This window comes from Coregonus lavaretus (genome assembly GCF_964263955.1).
Source record: "Coregonus lavaretus genome assembly, chromosome: 4".
In the NCBI taxonomy this organism is placed as follows: Eukaryota; Metazoa; Chordata; class Actinopteri; order Salmoniformes; family Salmonidae; genus Coregonus; species Coregonus lavaretus.
The window spans coordinates 45357495-45377635 of record NC_139991.1 but is presented as its reverse complement, the minus strand read 5'-3'; the positions used below and the strand labels follow the sequence as shown (position 1 = coordinate 45377635).

The 20141-nt window shown below is 42.2% G+C and overlaps 2 protein-coding genes across 3 annotated transcripts in view; one reads left to right on the top strand and one right to left on the bottom strand.

The window, feature by feature from the left end:
* Positions 1-156: 156 nt before the first annotated feature.
* Positions 157-13075, bottom strand: smarcad1b (SNF2 related chromatin remodeling ATPase with DExD box 1b; the record flags this gene model as incomplete). Its single annotated transcript, XM_084159287.1, is given in 26 exon segments — positions 157-251; positions 403-416; positions 418-512; positions 671-857; positions 1263-1381; positions 1688-1843; positions 2071-2193; positions 2195-2208; positions 2366-2450; positions 2454-2468; positions 3303-3398; positions 3695-3859; positions 5730-5750; positions 5754-5853; positions 6236-6311; positions 6502-6517; positions 6968-7058; positions 7205-7401; positions 7562-7720; positions 7723-7941; positions 7945-8000; positions 8214-8292; positions 8505-8518; positions 8521-8602; positions 9148-9245; positions 12997-13075. Coding segments are annotated over 26 exon segments (2451 nt in total).
* Positions 13076-13924: 849 nt separating this feature from the next.
* kcnn2 (potassium calcium-activated channel subfamily N member 2) overlaps positions 13925-20141 on the top strand; it is a gene marked incomplete at both ends in the record, with an annotated part of 29949 nt that continues 23732 nt past the window's right edge. Inside the window, 2 exons of one of the 2 annotated variants that reach the window (XM_084160507.1) lie at positions 13925-14686; positions 16075-16170. In XM_084160507.1, coding sequence (XP_084016633.1) covers positions 13925-14686; positions 16075-16170 — 858 coding nt within the window. The remainder of the gene's footprint in view (positions 14687-16074; positions 16171-20141) is intronic. The other variant, XM_084160508.1, reaches the window with a different exon arrangement.

Genomic DNA, 20141 nt, shown 5'->3' with positions numbered 1-20141 from the left:
GTTTTATTTTTTAACAGAAAAGTTGTTTAGTTTATTTATAAATGTTTTGGTAGTTTGGTTGCTTTGGAAACAGGATGGAAACAGGATTCAATTTTTGGGAATCCTGTTTCCATCCCGCACAGTAGGTGGCGGGATGCACATTAAATTGTGTGATCGCTAAGATACCATAGAAGAAGAAGAAGATGATGCCATCAGAAGGGAGGCCATGTCCTCTGGAATTGAGTCCTCATCTTGTGACAAATTAAATGCATCTAGTTTTAGCCCGTAAAATCTATAATCAACTGTCAGTGAATATGTTCATTGGCAGGCTATATGAAAATGAATGCTGTTGTGTTGGTATGAGCATGCGAGGTACAGTATATTTTGGTTCATGTGAGAGTAAGGTGGGGGCAGTGAGCTCACTGTCCTGGGACTGAGGCAGTCATGTCCTGCTCCATTTTGAGTTTCTTCTGTCTGATGCGGAGCATATTGTCCTCTACAGATTCCTTAATGATCAGCTTGATCACTTTCACAGTCATGCAAAATTAAGATGACATTTTACTACTGGGCATATACACTCATATCTAGTGTATGAGCAACACAAGTTCAAAGGAAGCACACAAAAAAGCACATGGGTATAGCGGGTAACATTAGCAAAATGCTTGTGTGTAAACAGTTTCCCCCTCCTCACTGACCTTATCTGTCCGACGCAGTGACAGCGGTCCTCTGCCTGCCTATCATTGTAGGGGTTGCAATCGATGTCATGCAAGATGACCACATTGGCTGAGGTCAGGTTGATGTCCAGGCACCCAGCCTTAGTAGACATCAAGAACACAAAGATGTCCAGCTCTGTGTTGCACTGGTCAATCAGCATAATTCTACAAGAGGATGGGAGAGACTTGGAGCTAAATAATCAGTTTGCTATTCCCCCCCCCCCATTGACATAAAGAGATTTATATTAATAAGAAATATTAATTTTTGTAAATGTTTTTGTGATTAACAGTTTAATTTGCATAATGTCCAGAGTCCCTGACTGTGACCATTTTCAGTCCAAACTACTTGTCAATCCATTCCTAAATGACAAATGCCTGTCATATACTATTCGGGGATAAATTAACAGCTCAATGAAACATAACTAATTTGATATATAGTTTCTAAACAAGTACAGCCTCTGCTATAGGCACTCAATGAACATAATAGTAAGTTAAGTCTGGTAAAACATTATTTGCCTTGCAGATGTAGGGACAGAGTACAACGTCCTTGATTCATCAGACAATTCCTACCTGTCAAACATGGGCATTGACCCATCCAATCGAATGTAGCGATGCTTCACGTGCTTCAGGAAAACCTCTAGAATGTCCAGCATCATGGTGAACTGACTGAAGAGCACCACTCTATCCCCCTGACAGAGAAACACAGTCACTGTGATTAATGACTACAGGACTGGAGGGATCAGAGAGAAATGTGGTTGACTGCATGTTGGAAGAGGGAAAGCCAAGGAAAGAGTGATTGTAATTGAGAGCAGGGAAGCGATGAAGTGTCTGACAAAGGTAGAGGAATGGGGAATAAAAGGGTGACTGGTTTTATGGGGGAGAAGAAACCCCCAGGGAGATGGAGATGGCTATAGCTGGGTCATTACGGGTGAGGCATACTAGTGCATAATAAAGACGCTGTCTCCATTTGTTCAACTTCCACTCCACTTTCACACCTGCTTTTTGAGAGAGGTCAGAAGCTGTGTGAGCAGGCTGAGTTTTCCTGAGTCCAGGAACATGTCTGTGTTCAGCTGATAGTCTTGTACAGATGGGTACTGCAGACAGAGCCGGTGCAGCTCAAAGTCTGTCATGACCTCCATATCCTCCTTGATCTGCGTCACGGTGGGTCGGCTCCTGATGGGGCCAAGAGTCAAAGCAATCACAGACTGACCACAATACACACTGTAATACCCTTAGCTTCCAGCAGCCCCATCAACAGCAGTTGCTGTAGTGGTAACAGTAGACGAAACAGCAGTAGCTGTCATATTAGTGGTAGTGGAAGTAGAGCTGGCAATAGCAGTTACAAACGTGTTCAATAACTGTAATTATCTTAAAACACCAGTAAGTGTTCAGGTCTGACCTTGAGCATGAGTCGACTCATAGCAGCCAGTTTAGTAGTGGTGTAATGCTGCCCGTGCAGCAGTGGATGATTGGCCATCTTCCTCAACTGCATCATCCCATTTAGTCAGTTCTCTCTCTGAGGAGGACACATGGGCACATGATATGGTCTTAAATCAGTTAATCTGTGCATCCTAAAATTCTACATGTTTTGCTTTTTAGTATTCTCTTAAGCCTATCATCACTTTTCAAATGACCAAGATACCTTTCTCTCATTCTTCCTCTCCCTAACATACTCTCTCCATTGGTGGATCCCTTGAGCTTCTGCATCAAGGTGTTGTAGAGCTGCTGCTTCTTGTCACTCATGGCACAGAATGTTGGTCATACACTACACAACTTCTAAAATCTTAACAACTTCGACGTGCTCACATTTCCCGATTTCCTTGTCCTAAATCTTTCATTCCGTCCATCCTCAACCCCAGGACGTGGGTGCTCACAATACACAATGATTCCCTAGTTGATCCTGCCATGCATTTCTCGGGTTGTAGGGGGGAAATAATGACGTAAACAGTGAGCTGCTTTATTAGTGTACACATTATTATGTGCAGAAACATCAAAAAAGAGACGGAGGTGCAGAATATGGACTAATAATGATAATATGAAATTATCTTTTTGTTTTCATTCATGGTAGGATGTAATATTGGTGGAGTTTGTTTTGGATGGCCTGGTGGCCCGGGTGGGTGGAGATTTCACTTAAGGACTATGGTCTAAAATGTGCAAACTCCACCCATCTGGGGCACCGCGGGCCATGTAAAACGAACTCGCCCCATTGAAGGAAGCAGCGTTCTCTCCACAGCTCCACTAATCTGTCTTCCATCACCTCGGTCCACAGGGTGCGTGTTGTTGTTGCTCTCCTCTTCGGCATCATTGTTTTGGTCTCACATGCTGAGTGCTCATTGGCAGCAGTCCTTGCCCAATCGTGTCGTAGCACTGCTCACACCACAAGCTGCACGACCCACATTTCTGACGTGAGAAAATTATCGGGACATCCGACAGGGGTCTGATGAATGGAACAGCCATCATCGTTGCGTCCTTGATCCGCTCAAACGTCCAGACGTACTGGTCCTAGCCCAAGTTCATAGGATTTCACACTGATCATGAACCTTCATATAGTGTGCATCATGTGATATCACTGTCCCAATGCCATAACCATATCAGGTAATGAGTTTAGACCAAGCTGTTCCGTACCTTACTCTTGACAGGTCTGATGATGAAGGGTTTCATGATAAGTTTGGCATGAGCGATCCTCTCCATCTCAAAGCTGCTCCTCTGAAGATTTCTGACAGGAAATAAAGATTGTTGGATGAGTCAAACTTGCTGTGTATTAAGCTTAATATTTTGGAGTGATCCCATATCATGCGTTCTAGCCTCACCATGGCGCAGTGGTCTAAGGCACTGCATCTCAGTGCTTGAGGCGTCACTACAGACCCCCTGGTTCGATTCCAGGCTGTATCACAACCGGCCGTGATTGGGAGTCCCATAGGGCGGCGCACAATTGGCCCAGCGTTGTCTGGGTTTGGCCGGTGTAGGCCGTCATTGTAAATAAGATTTTGTTTTTAACTGACTTGCCTAGTTAAATAAAGGTAAAATATAAAAAATATAAAAAACATGTTGGCGAGCTGTGCAGTGCTGCTGGAGAACATATTGGGCATGATGAAGTTGAGCAGGAACATGAGCTCCAGGAGGTTGTTCTCCACTGGGGTCCCAGTCAGTAGCAGACGGTACTTGGCCTGAGATCAAATCAAAATCAAATCTGATTAGACTTATATAGTGCATACCATGCAGCACTTTACAAAAGGTGTCAGAATACACTGCAGTGAAAAGGAAGAAAGAGGGGTGACTCACAGGAGATAAACAAGACATTGTTCAGGCAGGAAGAAGAACAGTTTAGAGGCAAAGGCAAACACTTATCTTAAAATTATTATCACACCAAATCAATAATGGCTGTTATCAAAGATTGTCTATTATATTAGCAAGACATAGGAGCTGATCGTGGACTACAGGAAACGGAGGGCCGAGCACGCCCCCACTCACATCGACGGGGCTGTAGTGGAGCGGGTCAAGAGCTTCAAGTTCCTCAGTGTCCACATCACTAAGGATCTGTCATGGTCCACACACAACATCAGAGTCATGAAGAGGGCACGACAACACCTCTTCCCCCTCAGGAGGCTGAAAATATTTGGCATGGGCCCTCAGATCCTCAATTTGTTCTACAGCTGCACCATTGAGAGCATCTTGACTGGCTGCATCATCGCTTGGTATGGCAACTGCTTGGCATCCCACCGCAAGGCGCTACAGAGGGTAGTGCGTACGGCCCAGTACATCACTGGGGCCGAGCTCCCTGCCATCCAGGACCTCTATACCAGGCGGTGTCAGAGGAAGGCCCGAAAAATTGTCAGACTCCAGCCACCCTAGTCATTGACTGTTCTCTCTGCTACCACATGGCAAGCGGTACCGATGCACCAAGTCTGGAACCAACAGGACCCTGAACAGCTTCTACCACCAAGCTATAAGACTGCTAAATTGTTAGTTAAATAGTTAACCAAATAGCTACCCAGACTATCTGCATTGTCCCTTTTTGCACTAATTTATTTGACTAATTTGCTACTGTTTATGATCTATTCTGTTGCCTAGTCACTTTTTCCCTAGTTGTACATATCTACCTTAATTACATCGTACCACTGCACATTGACTCGGTACTGGTAACCCGTGTATATAGCCAAGTTATCGTCACTGATTCTGTATTTATTATTACATGTTTTACTTTTCTATTATTTCTCTATTCTCTCTCTCTTTGCATTGTTGGGAAGGGCCCGTAAGTAAGCACTTCACTGTTAGTCTACACCTGTTGTTTACGAAGCATGTGACAAATAAAATGTGATTTGATTGACAAGATATTCGAGTGAGCACGCTAACAATGGAAATATATGTCCTCAAAGATGGAAGGCAGGTGGGAGGAGGCGAGATCAGGTGGGAGTCGGACCATTCTAGACAATGAGAATGCAGATACGCATGTGAACAAGAGGCCATACAGATAGAGGACTCATCTTTGTATCTGTGCCATTATAGCATCTGTGACAGCATGGGCAGCGCCATTGAGGCTATCTTCATTTTAAAATAGTACATTTTCTTCTTCTTCATTGGCTGATTGCTCCCAACTCATAGGAATCCCCACCCAGTTGACTACTTTAAAATGGTGGAAGCCCTCAATGTCAATGTCCATGCTAAAACAGATTATATCCATGATGAGTCCTCTATCGCTCTCTATGACAACAGGCACAACTCCAATATAACTTTTGGCCGAAATGCCACATGATCCACTTATATCAGTGCATTTGTAAAAACCTAACCATTATGAAACTTCTATTTGATCAAATAAGCCTCACGTAGCAAATTAGCAATTCAATGTTTTGTTTACCAATTTTGACACTTTCTCATTGACCCCCATACAAAAATCCCTCATTTCGTGGGTTTATTTTCGTGGACAGATTTTGGGCGGAGTAAAACCTATCACTTTGCCTCTTCCTCTCTGCTGTTTCAACCAAGGTGACCAATGAAAGCCCCCTCCCCACCCCCCGGTGCCCCCTGCAATGTACTGACGTTGATGGCCATGAGGTGGCACTAGCGCAGCGAGCTCATGTTCTTCAGCTCATGCTCGGCATACTCCAGCTTGAGCTTTCGGAACAGGCTGCGGTCGTTGTCATTGCCGATGGTCAGAGCGTAGCTGGCAGACACACAGCAGCTCAAGGAGCCACACAAGGTTCCCACAAGTAGTCTGTGAGGCATGGCAACCACTTGATTACCATGAATAATGAATGAGTCACAGGTTCAGCTTACAAAGACCTTTTCAGGTTCAGTCAAACACTGAATATATTATCATTATTGGAGTGTTAGCAGAAGCCTGGCTGGGGTGACTTACACGGCGGATAGTTTTACAAGATCTCCACTAATTCCACTGGATATTTCCAGAGGCTAAGTGTGTCGCTCAGAAGACACACAGCAGTTAGCTAACACAGTAGGATGTGAACCTGTATACTACTAGACTCAAGTGTACTTCTCTCTATTGTCATTCTTGCATAACCGTAATTCTTAGATTTGAGACTTACGTGGAAATTATTATGTTGTAGTCGACCCGTCTGTTGAGAATATCATATTGAAGGAACCTGCGATCCTCCACAGACCCTAAACACACACACACAAATGTGATATAAATAGGACAATATATTAGAATCTATATTTGGTAATCCTTTCACTTCTGGTGACTTAAACCAACAGGTTGAAATCTGTATAATCAAATAAATGTGAAGCCTTAACCATGATGGCTACAGTATGATGTGTCACGCCATTCAGAATGAACAGAAGAGTCACTCACTATAGTACACCAGAGTCTGTTAAAAAACTAGGACAGGCACAATTACCGTATAACCGACGATTGTGGATGAAGACCATCATCAAAAATAAAATAACCGCCATAACGTTGTTTTTTTTGTGGAACGAACAGCTGACTGAAGACAGGACAGCCGGGCATTCGTGCAGTTGAGTCTGTTTCCACGGTAACATGGACTCTTTAGAATGTGATGAAACTTTGTTGTTCCTTGCTGAAACAAGGAAACAGGAAAGAGATGGCCTAGATGGTCTTCCCCCAAACCCTGCCAACAGAAGACAGGAGGTGGTTCATTATAAACATTGATTTACAGAGGCTGAATTGGCACAACAAAAAGAGAGCCCCACTTCCCAATCACATTAACACAGGATTGCATCTGTTGTCATGCCATGTGTGCTGAGTCTCAGAGGAGCTGAGATAAGCTGTTGGAGACTGGTCAGGAATAACAACTCACCATTTCATCAGCAAGGATTCCACTCAGGTTGTTCTGGTGTAGCAGAGTCAGACAATTTTGACCAATTAGCTGATAAAGCTCCAACTGGAACCTGGAGAGGTCAAAGTAACACAAGGGTGTGTGTGTGCGTTCAAGACTGCCTATGTACATGTATGAGATTGTGTTTGTCTACGAAAATCACAACTATCTGAATACGTATATCAGTGAGGTTAGTATAAAAACAGCAGCTAAACCCACTTGCTGATGAGGATCTCAGGCTGTTTCTGGGACCCCTTATCCCTCTCCACTACTTGGGTCACGTCCTGCCTCATCTTGTTGGTGATGTTCTCACACTTGGTCAAGAGGCTGCGCACCACGTCCTGTTCCCTCAGGACCACACAACAGCCCTGCACCAGGTCAGTGGAGAGGCCATTCCCTCCGTCGAGAACAGTCACCTGGGGGTACACACACACTTTAGACCAATTAGCTGGTAAGGCTTCAACTGGAACTTGGAGAGGTCATAGTAACATAGGGAATTCAGTAATGAATCATGATGAAAAGAAAACTGTGTGTGTGTGTGTGTGTGTGTTCACACAGGTTTGTTGTGCCACTCACCAGATCCTCCCATTTGTTAAATGGGCGCAGCGCGACAATCCTCTGGGCCTTCTTCACAGAGCAGCCAGAGATGAGAGACAGCTCGTCTGGCGATGCCTCCTGAAAGAACCTGAGGATCTGGCCCTTCACATACCCTGTTCCAACCTCCAGATCTGAGCCTCCTCCAAGTTCAGCTCCATGCCCTCAGCAGACTCATCAAAGTCATCACTAGCCTCGTCCTCAGAGCTGGTGCCTGGCTCTGGAATCACCCTCCTCCTTTTGTCTGCTCCTTCGGTCAGCCTATTGACGGTCTTAATTATGGTCCCATTGGTAGGCTTGTAAGGTAGTGATGGGGGCTGACCAGGGGGTTTGGCTGCTGGGGCTGCCTGGCATGCTGAGGTTTATGGGGAAGAACTAGCTGATGATGATGCCTGGGTGTCCTCTTGACTGGACCTCTCCCCTAAGGGAGGAAACAGAATCAGTCTACAGGACCTGGGAGGGACGTTTGGCTACCTATTTATTTTTCTCAAATAAATAAAATTGATGCTATTATTTTAACACAGGAAACTATAGGGCTACAAGACAGCAAGGGACTTAAATAGCTACCTAAAATAATGTACATGTTTTTATTTTGTATAAACAGGCACACGTAACAGACACACACAACTCTCACCCTCCTCTGAAAACATGTGCAGTGCTTCTAGGGTTTCCTCAAAGTGCCAACCATGCTCCAGAAGTGGTCCTCTAAGCTCCTGTGTGCATGCAGGATAAGACAAATAGATACAGTTGTAAACAAAAACCATACCTTTTTGTCAAAGGAATTATTAATATGCAACTCCAACATTTAAAATATTTTTGTTCACATTTGCCAACATTTAGGGCATTGATGAATGTGTTGTGGAACTGCAGTGACAGAGAACACAGGGCCTGTAGAGTGGGATTCTACAGACGATGGAAGCCTCACCTCCTTGACCAGAAGGGGAACTTAGTCTGCAGTTTCCTCACCATGTCCTTCTGGCTCTTCCAGCTGGGCTCTGGACACTCGTCCTCAGAATCATCTGTCTGGTAGGACAAAAACACACTGGCGCGTGAAGTCCTAAGGCAGACGCCAATTAGAGTGTGAGCTCCTCCGCACGCAAGCCTACCCCTCTGTACTGGAGATGACAAATAACAAATGAACAAGTAGGGTGGCAGTATATCATCTTGGTCAGGGAAATAAACTGGTAACCTGGAGGTCAAAACTCCAGGTGGGGCACACGGCTCTTGTGCCCTTGAGCGGGGCACTTTAGCCAAATTACTTCAGGAAATCTCCAGCTTAACACAGATGACTCACATGTCAGGTGTAAACAGAGTATGCACCCCCACCCTGGTTTGGGGGTGTCATGGAGGCTGGAGGAGGGAGGAGGGATTGGAGTGCAGTCAGGTGAACTCTAGGACCGGGACGATACCAGTATTGTAATATAGTATTGCAAACAACATAATGATGTTTGTTTCCAACATTAGGGCTGTTTTCCTAAAGAAGTTAAATCCACTTCGTGTTTTGTTTCCTTGCCAAGATACTAATGAGTATCGCGATCCTGGTATCGTCCCGGCCCTAGTGGACTCACCACTAAATCTTCCTGGAGGGCTGGTTTCTTGCTAGAGTTGGATGCCCCACTCTCCTGGGAGCTGTCACACACCTCTAGTCTCCTCTTACAGACTGGGTCTAAACCAGGACATTAAGGGGGGCATATTAACACACTGTCTCTAGTTTGTGTTGCTAGGAGTAGAAACCCCAGAGATGAATTAAAGATGAATTGCACTTAATTGCACTTATCTCAGTTAAACATATCTTTCATGTTCACGTTTCACTAACTTATTGACTTCCATGTCACAGAGCAGGCCACAGAACATGACACAGCAGATTCCATTCGATTCAATAGTATTGATCAAAGAAAACATGAGCCTTGGTAAATAAATCATTCTAAAAATGTCCTCAAAATCTTGATTAGTGTGTAATGTGTATGGCATCAGTACATCCACCTGCCTAGTACATCACAGGGGTGACAGATACATGCCTTGTGTTGAAGGCACGCTGCAGGTAAGATGGATGGAGCTATGTGACCTGTGAACTCTTGTAGAATATTGATATACAAGTGATTTCCTCGGCTCTGTGTAAACCTAGAGTGGTGAAGTCTGATATACAGTATTTAGATGAGTTTGGTGACTAACTTACTTCCCCGACAACATCACGATGACCCAGATATCTCCTCATCTGATTCAGTCTAGTACCACACTGTCCATGCCTCTCACTGAGCCAGGCCCTGGGGGACGTTCGGGCTCTGAGGTCTCCAGGACAACATTTACATTTTAGTCATTTAGCAGACGCTCTTATCCAGAGCGACTTACAGTTAGTGACTGCATTTTTATTTTTTTTCATACTGGAATCAAACCCACAACCCTGGCGTTGCAAATACCATGCTCTACCAACTGAGCTACATCCCTGCCGGTCATTCCCTCCCCTACCCTGGGCCAATTGTGCACCACCCCATGGGTCTCCCGGTCGTGGCCGGCTACGACAGAGCCTGGATTCGAACCAGGATCTCTGCGATGCAGTGCCTTAGACCACTTCGCCACTCGGGAGGGTAGACAACAGTCTCTGCAAGTGAAAAATGTCAAAGCAAAAATACTCAACACACAAAGTGCCTACTGTGAGAGCTGGGTGGGCATGTTGACTGTTTTGAGAGAAGATGCCTTATTTTGCTAGATATTTGGTCTGGTCTGGGCTTATGTATGGGTTTAATTTTTCCAAATGTGTCTTGGTTTACATCCCAGTAAGTGTCAATACTGGGTCTGGTATCAGGCACTACAGGGACCACCCTTTCCAACCCCAACCCGAAAATAAAACTTTCTTGGATAAGTGTGTGGTCTATGTCAGGGTTTCGCAAACTCGGTCCTGGGGCCTCCCCTGGGTGCAAGTTTAGTTTTTTGCCCTAGTACTACACAGCTGATTCAAATAACCAACTCATCATCAAGCTTTGATTATTTGAATCAGCTGTGTAGTGCTAGGGCAGAAAAACAAAACGTTCAACCAGGGGGGCCCCCAGGACCGAGTTTGGGAAACCCTGGTCTATGTAGCGAAGTAAGCGTGCTCATTACTACGTGTTTGCTGCCCCGTGAGAACTTCATTCAATGAGTCTGTGTTATGTTTAATAAATCTTTGATTCTTCATTGCAAGATTCTTCAATTGACGGTAGCTGCAGCTGAGGGCAAATACACAGACGTGTTGTTCGAGCTAAACAAGCAACATCGTGAAATCAAACAAGCCAGCAAACATCTCTGTTCGCTGTCAGCAAAAATCACAACCTGCCTAGCTAGCTAATGGTAATGGCTCTTTCGCCAGAGAGGATTTCAAACGTTATTTTGTTTTTGATTGACGCTGATTAACTAGCTAGCTTGCATTCCGTACATGGAGGTAGAGATGACCCTGCTAATGTCGACACTAACTACTGTACGTGCACGTGAATTATTCTAACTCTGACCTACACTAGTAAGATAGCTAGTTACATCCTTGCCATCAGGCGTCCTCTTTACTGATTACATAGATATATTTAGAACGCTTAGTTACATTAATTGCAGCTAGCTAGCTACAAATTTGTTTCCGCTGAATTCCAAAAACGGCACGTGGGCAGACAGACCAGCCAATCTGAGGCAAGTGCGCATTGCGATCTCGTGCAAAAAAAAAACATAATTTAAAGGGACAACACTCAATCGGTACCAAATGAATTACATTTTCTTCAGCACCTTGGACAGCTCCCGTCATTTCAAAGATTTGGAGTCACTGGTGCATAGGTACTTTTTCTAAACTGGAGATGCCTTCTCTGACATAATTCAAAGGGGTTTGGAGTTATATTAACCAAGTACTGTAAAATGAGCCCTATAATAGTCTATTTTAACCAGATAGCCTAAACAGGCTGTCAGGATTCAGATCATTCAGGATTCAGAAAATACAAGATACAATTTGAGAGAACAATGATGTTGGATATTTAAAAAATACACATACAAGATTCTATAATAATTTGTGGTTGCAGCAGTACCCGATAGGTGTGGATGATTGGGTTCAGGCTTTGCTTTATGGATCCCCAGATGCTCAATTTTGAGCAGTTGCCTATATTTCCTCCGGGTGACATAATTCCTCCACTCCATTAATAACACCGCTACCAGCGATCACATCAATCTGAGGATTGAGACGGCCCTCAGTCTGGCTGGAATGCAAGTCACATGGTCTGTGAATGTGACCAACATGAACAGGCACAGACCCTGTGAAGGAAATTGCTATCTCCAACATCTTGAGTGGCTCAATCATTTACATTTACATTTACATTTACATCATTTAGCAGACGCTCTTATCCAGAGCGACTTACACATCCACATCAGCTACGCATTGGCTACTATCGATTGATAAAATAACAGAAAATGGTTTTGAGTGATACAAGGAAGAGTAACTGCTGCTTCAGCAACAGCTAATGGGGATCCAAATAAAATACATACCATAGCATGTGTTCTAGCCTCACCATGAACAATTTATTTTACCCTGAATAATGTAATTGTAACTCATCTGGACTAAGCAACATATTACATTTACGTTTTAGTCATTTAGCAGACGCTCTTATCCAGAGCGAATTACAGTTAGTGAGTGCATACATTATTTTTATTTTTTTCATACTGGCCCCCCGTGGGAATCGAACCCACAACCCTGGCGTTTCAAACGCCATGTTCTACCAACTGAGCTACATCCCTGCCGGCCATTCCCTCCCCCACCCTGGACGACGCTGGGCCAATTGTGCGCCGCCCCATGGGTCTCCCGGTCGCGGCCGGCTACGAGAGAGCCTGGATTCGAAACAGGCTAATGGCACAGCTAGCACTGCGATGCAGTGTTCAAGAGTACATTTACATTACATTTTAGTCATTTAGCAGACGCTCTTATCCAGAGCGACGTACAGTTAGTGTAGGCTACAATATTAGCCCTAGTAACCTACACTTGATAAATTGAGAGGTTTGGTTGTTGAAACATAACCCACTGGGCAAAAACTGGTTGAATCAACATTGTTTCCACGTCATTTCAACAAAACAAATGTATGTGTTTACTTGAATCAAATGAAAACTGATTGGATTTGCAAAAAGTCATCAATGTAAGGGAATTTCGTATTTTTGTCACTCAACTTTTATCATAAATCCAATAACATGGTGAAATGTTTTGTTGATTTCACGTTGAATTCTCTTTAGTTGACAACTCAACCAAATCAAAACGAGGGGTTGGGCTACATTTCTGGGCTCCCAAATGTGTCCAAGTGCAAGTCTTGGCAGCAGTTGATTTTTCGTAGATAATGAGAGAGATAACAACACAATGTAGCCTTTCATTAGCTAAAAACACATATTGACATGTTTTTCCTATGGTGCTGACGTTGCACATTTACCATCACCATCTTTATTTATAACGCGCTTTCGACGGCAGTAGTCAGTGCGGTAGCCAGTGCGGTAGCCAGTGCGGCCCATTCAAACCCACCACCGCCAAAATGATCTGGTGTATATCTGGTCAGTACTGACTACTGGTCAGTATCAGTAACCTACATAAAATGGACAAAACATATTTTCATTATTATGATCTCTTACATTCGATATCAGCCTAAAGTAGTGCATGCTGATAAAAGGCATTGCAGATTTTTTATCAGAAGAATATTGGATGATGGGAAAACTCCTGAACAAGATATGCTATCTTTTAAGCTATGTGTTTATTTGTTTTACATTATGTTGGTTGTTATTTAATGAATGCAATGAATATAAGAGTACATTTTCATTGTAATCCACGTTTTTATTTTTCACGTTTATATTGGCACCAACATAGACATTGTTATAAATGGATACGTCAAAACAGCACACAATATTAGTTGTTTTTACACGTTTGTTTTGTGTGTAAATGGTAGGCTACCCCACTGGTATATTACAGTGAACATCAGTGAGAACATCAGTGTGAACATCAGTGAGAACATCAGTGAGAGGTCCCATGTATAGCAGTACGCCTAGGTTATGAGCATATGTAATAGGCCCTCAATGATTTTTTTCCTTATCATGTTCATACTTGAACAGTCTCACTTGTAAGACATTGTTTTTCACTACTGACATGCTACTTTCCTTGAATTAATATTCGAAAAGATGTTGCAACCTTTTCAATGACGTCAAGACAGTTGTTTTGGGCCTGACTATCCATTTGGAGCCATCACTTACATTCTACAGGAGCCGAAATGGGTCTAATCTGGCTCCGTAGCTGTCCTCCAGTACATACCACAACGCCCTTCGGCGGGTGTATGATGGTACTCGACTGCTGCTTTAAACAGCAGCACTGACATGGAAACCCCATTGCAGTTGCAGAACGATATCCTTCAAGAGCAGCAGTTCCAGCATCACTGTAAGTACCAGGACTACTGCGGACGAGAGGAACGGCTCACTAAGGAGCGCAACCAATGCTGCACATGCAATAACTGTACCTGTGATGCAAGAAAAAGCCTTGTTTTTCGTGGGACGTCACCGACCACTCAAGGAACTTTAAGGATACAATCCATAACGTCTTCGAGGCAAGGTTCTCAATTTAGCGTCTGTGAGTTCAAGCCCTCCAGTCATGGTAGTTCATCCAGACATCATTACCATCAGCAGTGCCACAATCGGCAGTGGGGCAGCCCGAGCAGCAGCCACAAAGACAGTAACTCGTATAACGAAATAGCCATGAGTAGCTGCAGATACAACGGCGGAGTAATGCGACCGCTGAGCAACTTGAGCTCGTCCCGCAGAAACCTACACGAGTTTGATTCAGAATCCCAGCCTTTACAACCAATCTCTACTGCAGATGCGTCGGACACCCTAGCCTCTAAACCGGAGAACAATTCCACCACCCTTATGCCTTACGCATCGGGAGACGGAGGGGGTGGATGTAACAACAGTGGCAGTAAATCGGGTAAAAAGAAGAACCAGAACATTGGGCAAAAGCTTGGACATAGAAGGGCCTTGTTTGAGAAAAGGAAGCGTCTCAGCGACTATGCTTTGATCTTTGGGATGTTTGGGATCGTAGTTATGGTTATAGAGACTGAACTCTCATGGGGAGCCTATGGAAAGGTGCGTAACTCAATCCCGGTAGGCTGTAGGTCCATCTAGGTCAGAAGGATTACTTGACTGGCATGTCGAGTTTACCAGGAAAAACCGCAAGTTTCATTTTAAAGTGATTTAAACCAGTAGTAGCATAGTCGAATTGTTTTCTTTATACATCAAATATTTAGACAGTGAAGACTGAAGACTTAACCCATAAACCATGCAATCAGCCAAAACTTGCATGGCTGGATAGTCTCTCTCTTTGTAGCCTGGTCTCATAGACTAGACACAAAATTGAGTATGATATGTTACGTTTGGTATGGTTACATAAGATAGATGGTTGGTCAGGGTGAATGGGTGGGTGTATAAAGCAAAGGTTGCAAGTTCGAATCTCATCATGGACAACTTTAGCTAATTAGCAACTTTTCTGCTACTTTGCAACTACTTAGCTTGTTAGCTAACCTTAACCCTTTTAGCTAACCCTTCCCCTAACCTTAACCCTTTAACCTAACTCCTAAACTTAACCCTAAACTCTAGCCTAGCTAACGTTAGCCAGCTAGCTAACGTTAGCCACCTAGCTAGAATTCGTAACATATCATACGTTTTGCAAATTCGTAACATATTGTAAGTTTCGCAAATTCGTAACATTGTCATTTTGCAAATTCTTAACATAGTGTACATTTGGAAAATGTGTAACATATTGTACATTTTGCAAATTCGTAACATATAATACGAATTGTTGTTCTTAACATATTACATTTTACATTTTAGTCATTTAGCAGACGCTCTTATCCAGAGCGATTTACAGTTAGTGAGTGCATACATTTTTCATACTGGGGGCATATGAAATGGATGATGGGCATTCACAAATGAATACATACCATACGAAACGTAACATATAACACTAAATGGAGTGTCTCGGGTTTATGTACCGAATAATACAAAATGCTTTTGAGACCAGGTTACACTTTGAGCCCAGGTGGGTTTACAAACTCCATTGATATAGTGACACATGATCTCCCAAGCATTAAAGGAATGTCCTCTGTTGGCCTTAAAGGAAAACTCCACTCAAAAACTATCTTTTGGTATTTTTTTAATTAGTCCACTGTTGATACAGTCCCAAAACGTTTTGCATGTCAGCATTCAAGTTTTCAAGATATAGATCTTTCAAAATAAAGTAAGTGTCACAGTATGATGTGCTTTGCTAGGTTTTACTAATATACTGTAGCCTTGTACTATATTGAACTAGCTATGTGCAAATCCAATATGTAGGCCTACCTTACAGGAGTTTCCTGAAATGTTCTTACATTTTAATTATCCAATATATAATATATTTTTATTTTTGTAAGATTAGTACTGTTTGTTGCATGAATACATGTGTTGTTGTATTACTATTGTTCTTTTTCTCTTTACAGGAGTCATTGTATTCATTAGCTCTAAAATGCCTGATAAGCCTTTCTACAATCATTCTTCTTGGTCTGATTATCATATACCACGCAAGGGAGATTCAGGTAACATGGTTATTTTTCATGTCATTGTCATTCACATCCCTTGAGAGGTTAGCTATGGTTATAAAAGTGTCACAATAGTGTTATTATACATTTGCTATCCAAGTGCACAGTGCTGTCCAAGTGCACAGTAAGAAAAAGGATGAAAATCTATGCACTCACTACTGTCATTCCTTGCTCTGGATAAGGGTATCTGCTAAATGACTAAAACATTTGAGGAAAAAAAGAAAATGCTGTCATTGCCTATCAGTATGAGTGTGAGTTTGCAGAATAATTGTATCCAAGACATCAAAATCAAATCAAATTAAGTGTTATTGGTCATGTACACATATTTTGCAGATGTTATCGCAGGTTCATCTAAATGCTTATGTTTCTAGCTCCAACATTGATGCGATAAATCAATTTAATTGACTTCACTGAGTGCAATTACTCTGGAATTAAGTGGATTATTTCCAAATTAAGTACATTTCCTCTTTAACGGGTGACATAATCTAATTATGTTGCATTGAAAACTTAAACTGACTTATACATTCCTTAATGAGATGAGTTGCCTTATCATAACCAAAACACTATTGCTCCATTGTTTATATGTTTTTCTTATCATTGGAGACTTTGTAAACAAATAGCTTCAAAGAATGAATTTCTATGTTGCTCTAATGGAATGTCGTCCCTTGCCCACTCTGATGGTTTATGCTTATTTTATCTGGAGAGTCTAGCTTTAGGAACTTTAAGAAGTTGTTATTCCAATGTCTACTTCAGTCTGTTATCATTTCTATTTAATTTGTACTCTTTTAGGTATTTGTGATTTCAACAATAATAGATAACATATTAAAACACCCAATGAGAAAGGTCAGAAGTAAGCTTATTTATTGGAGGATACTTATTCTAATTTGTTTGAGAATCAGTGGGAAGAATAGGAGCGGCAGCCAAATCAATATTATACTATGATAGTGGCTGGCACTTGTATCTCAAGATTGGCTCATGCATCTTCCAAACCTTCAGGGGTTAACTGGTCTGGTTTGTCAGCTTCCTTGAACGGTTCTAGCACTTGGACAAACTCCATTTTATGACCTTGCGTCAGAGCATTGTTGCATTACTTAACGTGTTTTCTTCCTGCAATTCAGCACTTATGTCTCTCTCGGTTGTAGAACCACTTAATTATAATAATGAATGGTGCTCCCTCAATTGTGTGGCTTGTCGAGAGGTGGACATATATTACGGTATTGTCAGGAACCTATTAAGTTGCTCCACGTGAGTAAAATTGACCAGAGAAGAAATACATTTGCCTATGCCAAGCATTTTCTTTAACCGTGCTGAGACTGCATAAGAACACTCTCCTTATGCAGTCTCCTTTCTTTGAAACAGCGAGAAAACATGAAGGCTATCTACATATTTTCAAACACCATTGTAAGACAAAGCAGATTAACCTCATGTAGCGATAAAGATTATGTGCAAGGAAAATCCTGCCATTATCAAATGAATATTACTTGTTGTTCGTATGGTTTAGTCCATGAAATAATCAAACTTTTCCTCATGACTATATTTGGGTTGAATTTTGGAGTAGAATTCATATGGTTTAGCCTGAGGGATACAGTGTGCGAATAGGCCACTAGTTCATTATCTTTGTATTGTTGAATTACAATGGCCTGTATTCATTAGCCTCTTTGTTATATTTAAGGTTTACAAGCACCAGAGGGGTATCAATCATTGAAACAGCTCAACAGTAAAATGTGTCTCCTTTTCAAATGGCCTACTGTAAAGTTTTCTTTGCTAGGGATGATAGATATGCACACTGATCAATACCATATTTGGATACATAACAAAACCATTTACATTTCCTCAGCAATGGTTCTCTATTGCTGTTTACATAATAGAATGCAGCAAGAGGGTATCATTTCCAGGGTTCTTACTTAGGTTTCAACCCTTTGTGTTTCTGTTATTTAATAAACATACATATCATAAACTAAACTTCCTTGAGTCAACCAATTTGTCTGAAAACATCAAAGGGAATGCAATATTTTGAATGACTATTACGATGATGGAAAAAGTAGAAATATGCTGAGGGGTGGTTTTTGCCCAGTGATATTATTTTTGAAGTAAAACGGGTTGCAATAGGTTCATGTTTATATTAGAAATATCAGATTGATACGTTTTATGGCTTACATTCAGTTATTCGATTTTCATATCCTCCACAGTCTTATTCAGACTGGTATATGACTCAATATAGCAATTCTCACCTTGATTAGTGACACTCACTTAAATTCCATATCTACTGTTATTGCTTTTTGCAGCTATATTATTACTCAATACTCTCCTTAGTCACTTGGTTGTGACCCCACTCAATGGCACTTTTATTGCTACTTGCAGCTGTATCCGTAGTGGTAGTATAGGGATATCTCTCTACCTAAGGAATCCTCTAACCAGGATTTCTGGAAAACCAGGGAATTTATTGAAAGTTTATTGAAAGTTTATTGAATTTATTGAACGTTTCCAACCCTATCTCTACCACAGAGCTTGCACCCTATCCTGTCCTCTCAATATTGGCTGTTTTCCATCCTCATTGAGATAGATTATACATGCACATCCATCTGTACTCACAGATGCCTGTCAAATATAGATGCATAGTTCAGACTGAAGAGAGGTGCCCACACGCTGCTCTAGCTCCCTGGAAGTGATTTACTTGTCCAAACTGCACAAACAGGGAAGATTGGACTTCCACACTTTTTTTGCTGCTTAAACAGTATAGGGACACACCTTTTGATTTTAGTTTCTGTCCTCATAGTGGCGGAAATGTCCCTAGGTCAGTCTGAGGACAGCTCTTGGACATGGGGAGTCTTCAGGGACATGTCTTCTAGATGAAAGGGATACTTTGGGATTTTGGCAATGAAGCCCTTTATCTACTTCCCCAGAGTCAGATGCACTCATGGATACCATTTGTATGTCTCTGCATCCAGTATGCTATGAAGGAAGTTAGAGGTAGTTTCGCGAACCAATGCTAACTAGCGTAGCACAATGAGTGGAGGTCTATGGTATCTACTAGTGTGCTAGTAGTTACCATAGACTTCCATTCATTGTGCTGAGTTCATCTGACTCTGGGGAAGTATATAAAGGGCTTCATTGCCAAAATCCCGAAGTATCCCTTTAAGATGTCAGTGATCGGTGACATGGTGCATTAATAGGATTTCTCTCCATCTTCCTAGTGTGATGTCTCAAAATTCAGAGACCCTCAAGACTCCTCTATCCAATTAGAAGCCATATTCTGTTTTTATATCCACTAACATTCTATATGTAAACGTCAACAAGCGTCTAACAAATGTTGTAGGGCATGGTATTTCAGGTTGAAGGTTTCAGGTTGAAGGTGTCATACCGACATTGTACGTCTTTTGGTGACAGCTAGCGATCTATAATAATTGCCTCTTTTGTTTCCTCTGGTGGCAGGTAGCAGTCTAGGTTGCTGTCTGAACCAGTGGCGGTCAGTGCCATTTAAGACGAGGGAGGATGATCCTTTTTTTTATGAGCATGGCCTTATTTCTATTGCAGCATATTGGATGACTGTCATTCATATTCTATTCACCCAGCTCAATGTTACATCGATAGGTTTAGGCTACTTCATGATACTCCAATTTTCAGGTCATCTTATGAATTGGTAGAGCATGGCGCTTGTAACGCCAGGGTAGTGGGTTCGATCCCCGGGACCACCCATACGTAAAAATGTATGCGCACATGACTGTAAGTCGCTTTGGATAAAAGCGTCTGCTAAATGGCATATTATTATTATTATTATTATTATTATATTATTATTATGAAGCACTCCATCACTCTCCTTCTTGGTAAAATAGCTCTTATACAGACTGGAGGTGTGTTGGGTCGTTGTCCTGTTGAAAAACAAATGATAGTCCCACTAAGCCCAAACCAGATGGGATGGTGTATCGCTGCATATTGCTGTGGTAACCATGCTGGTTAAGTGTGCCTTG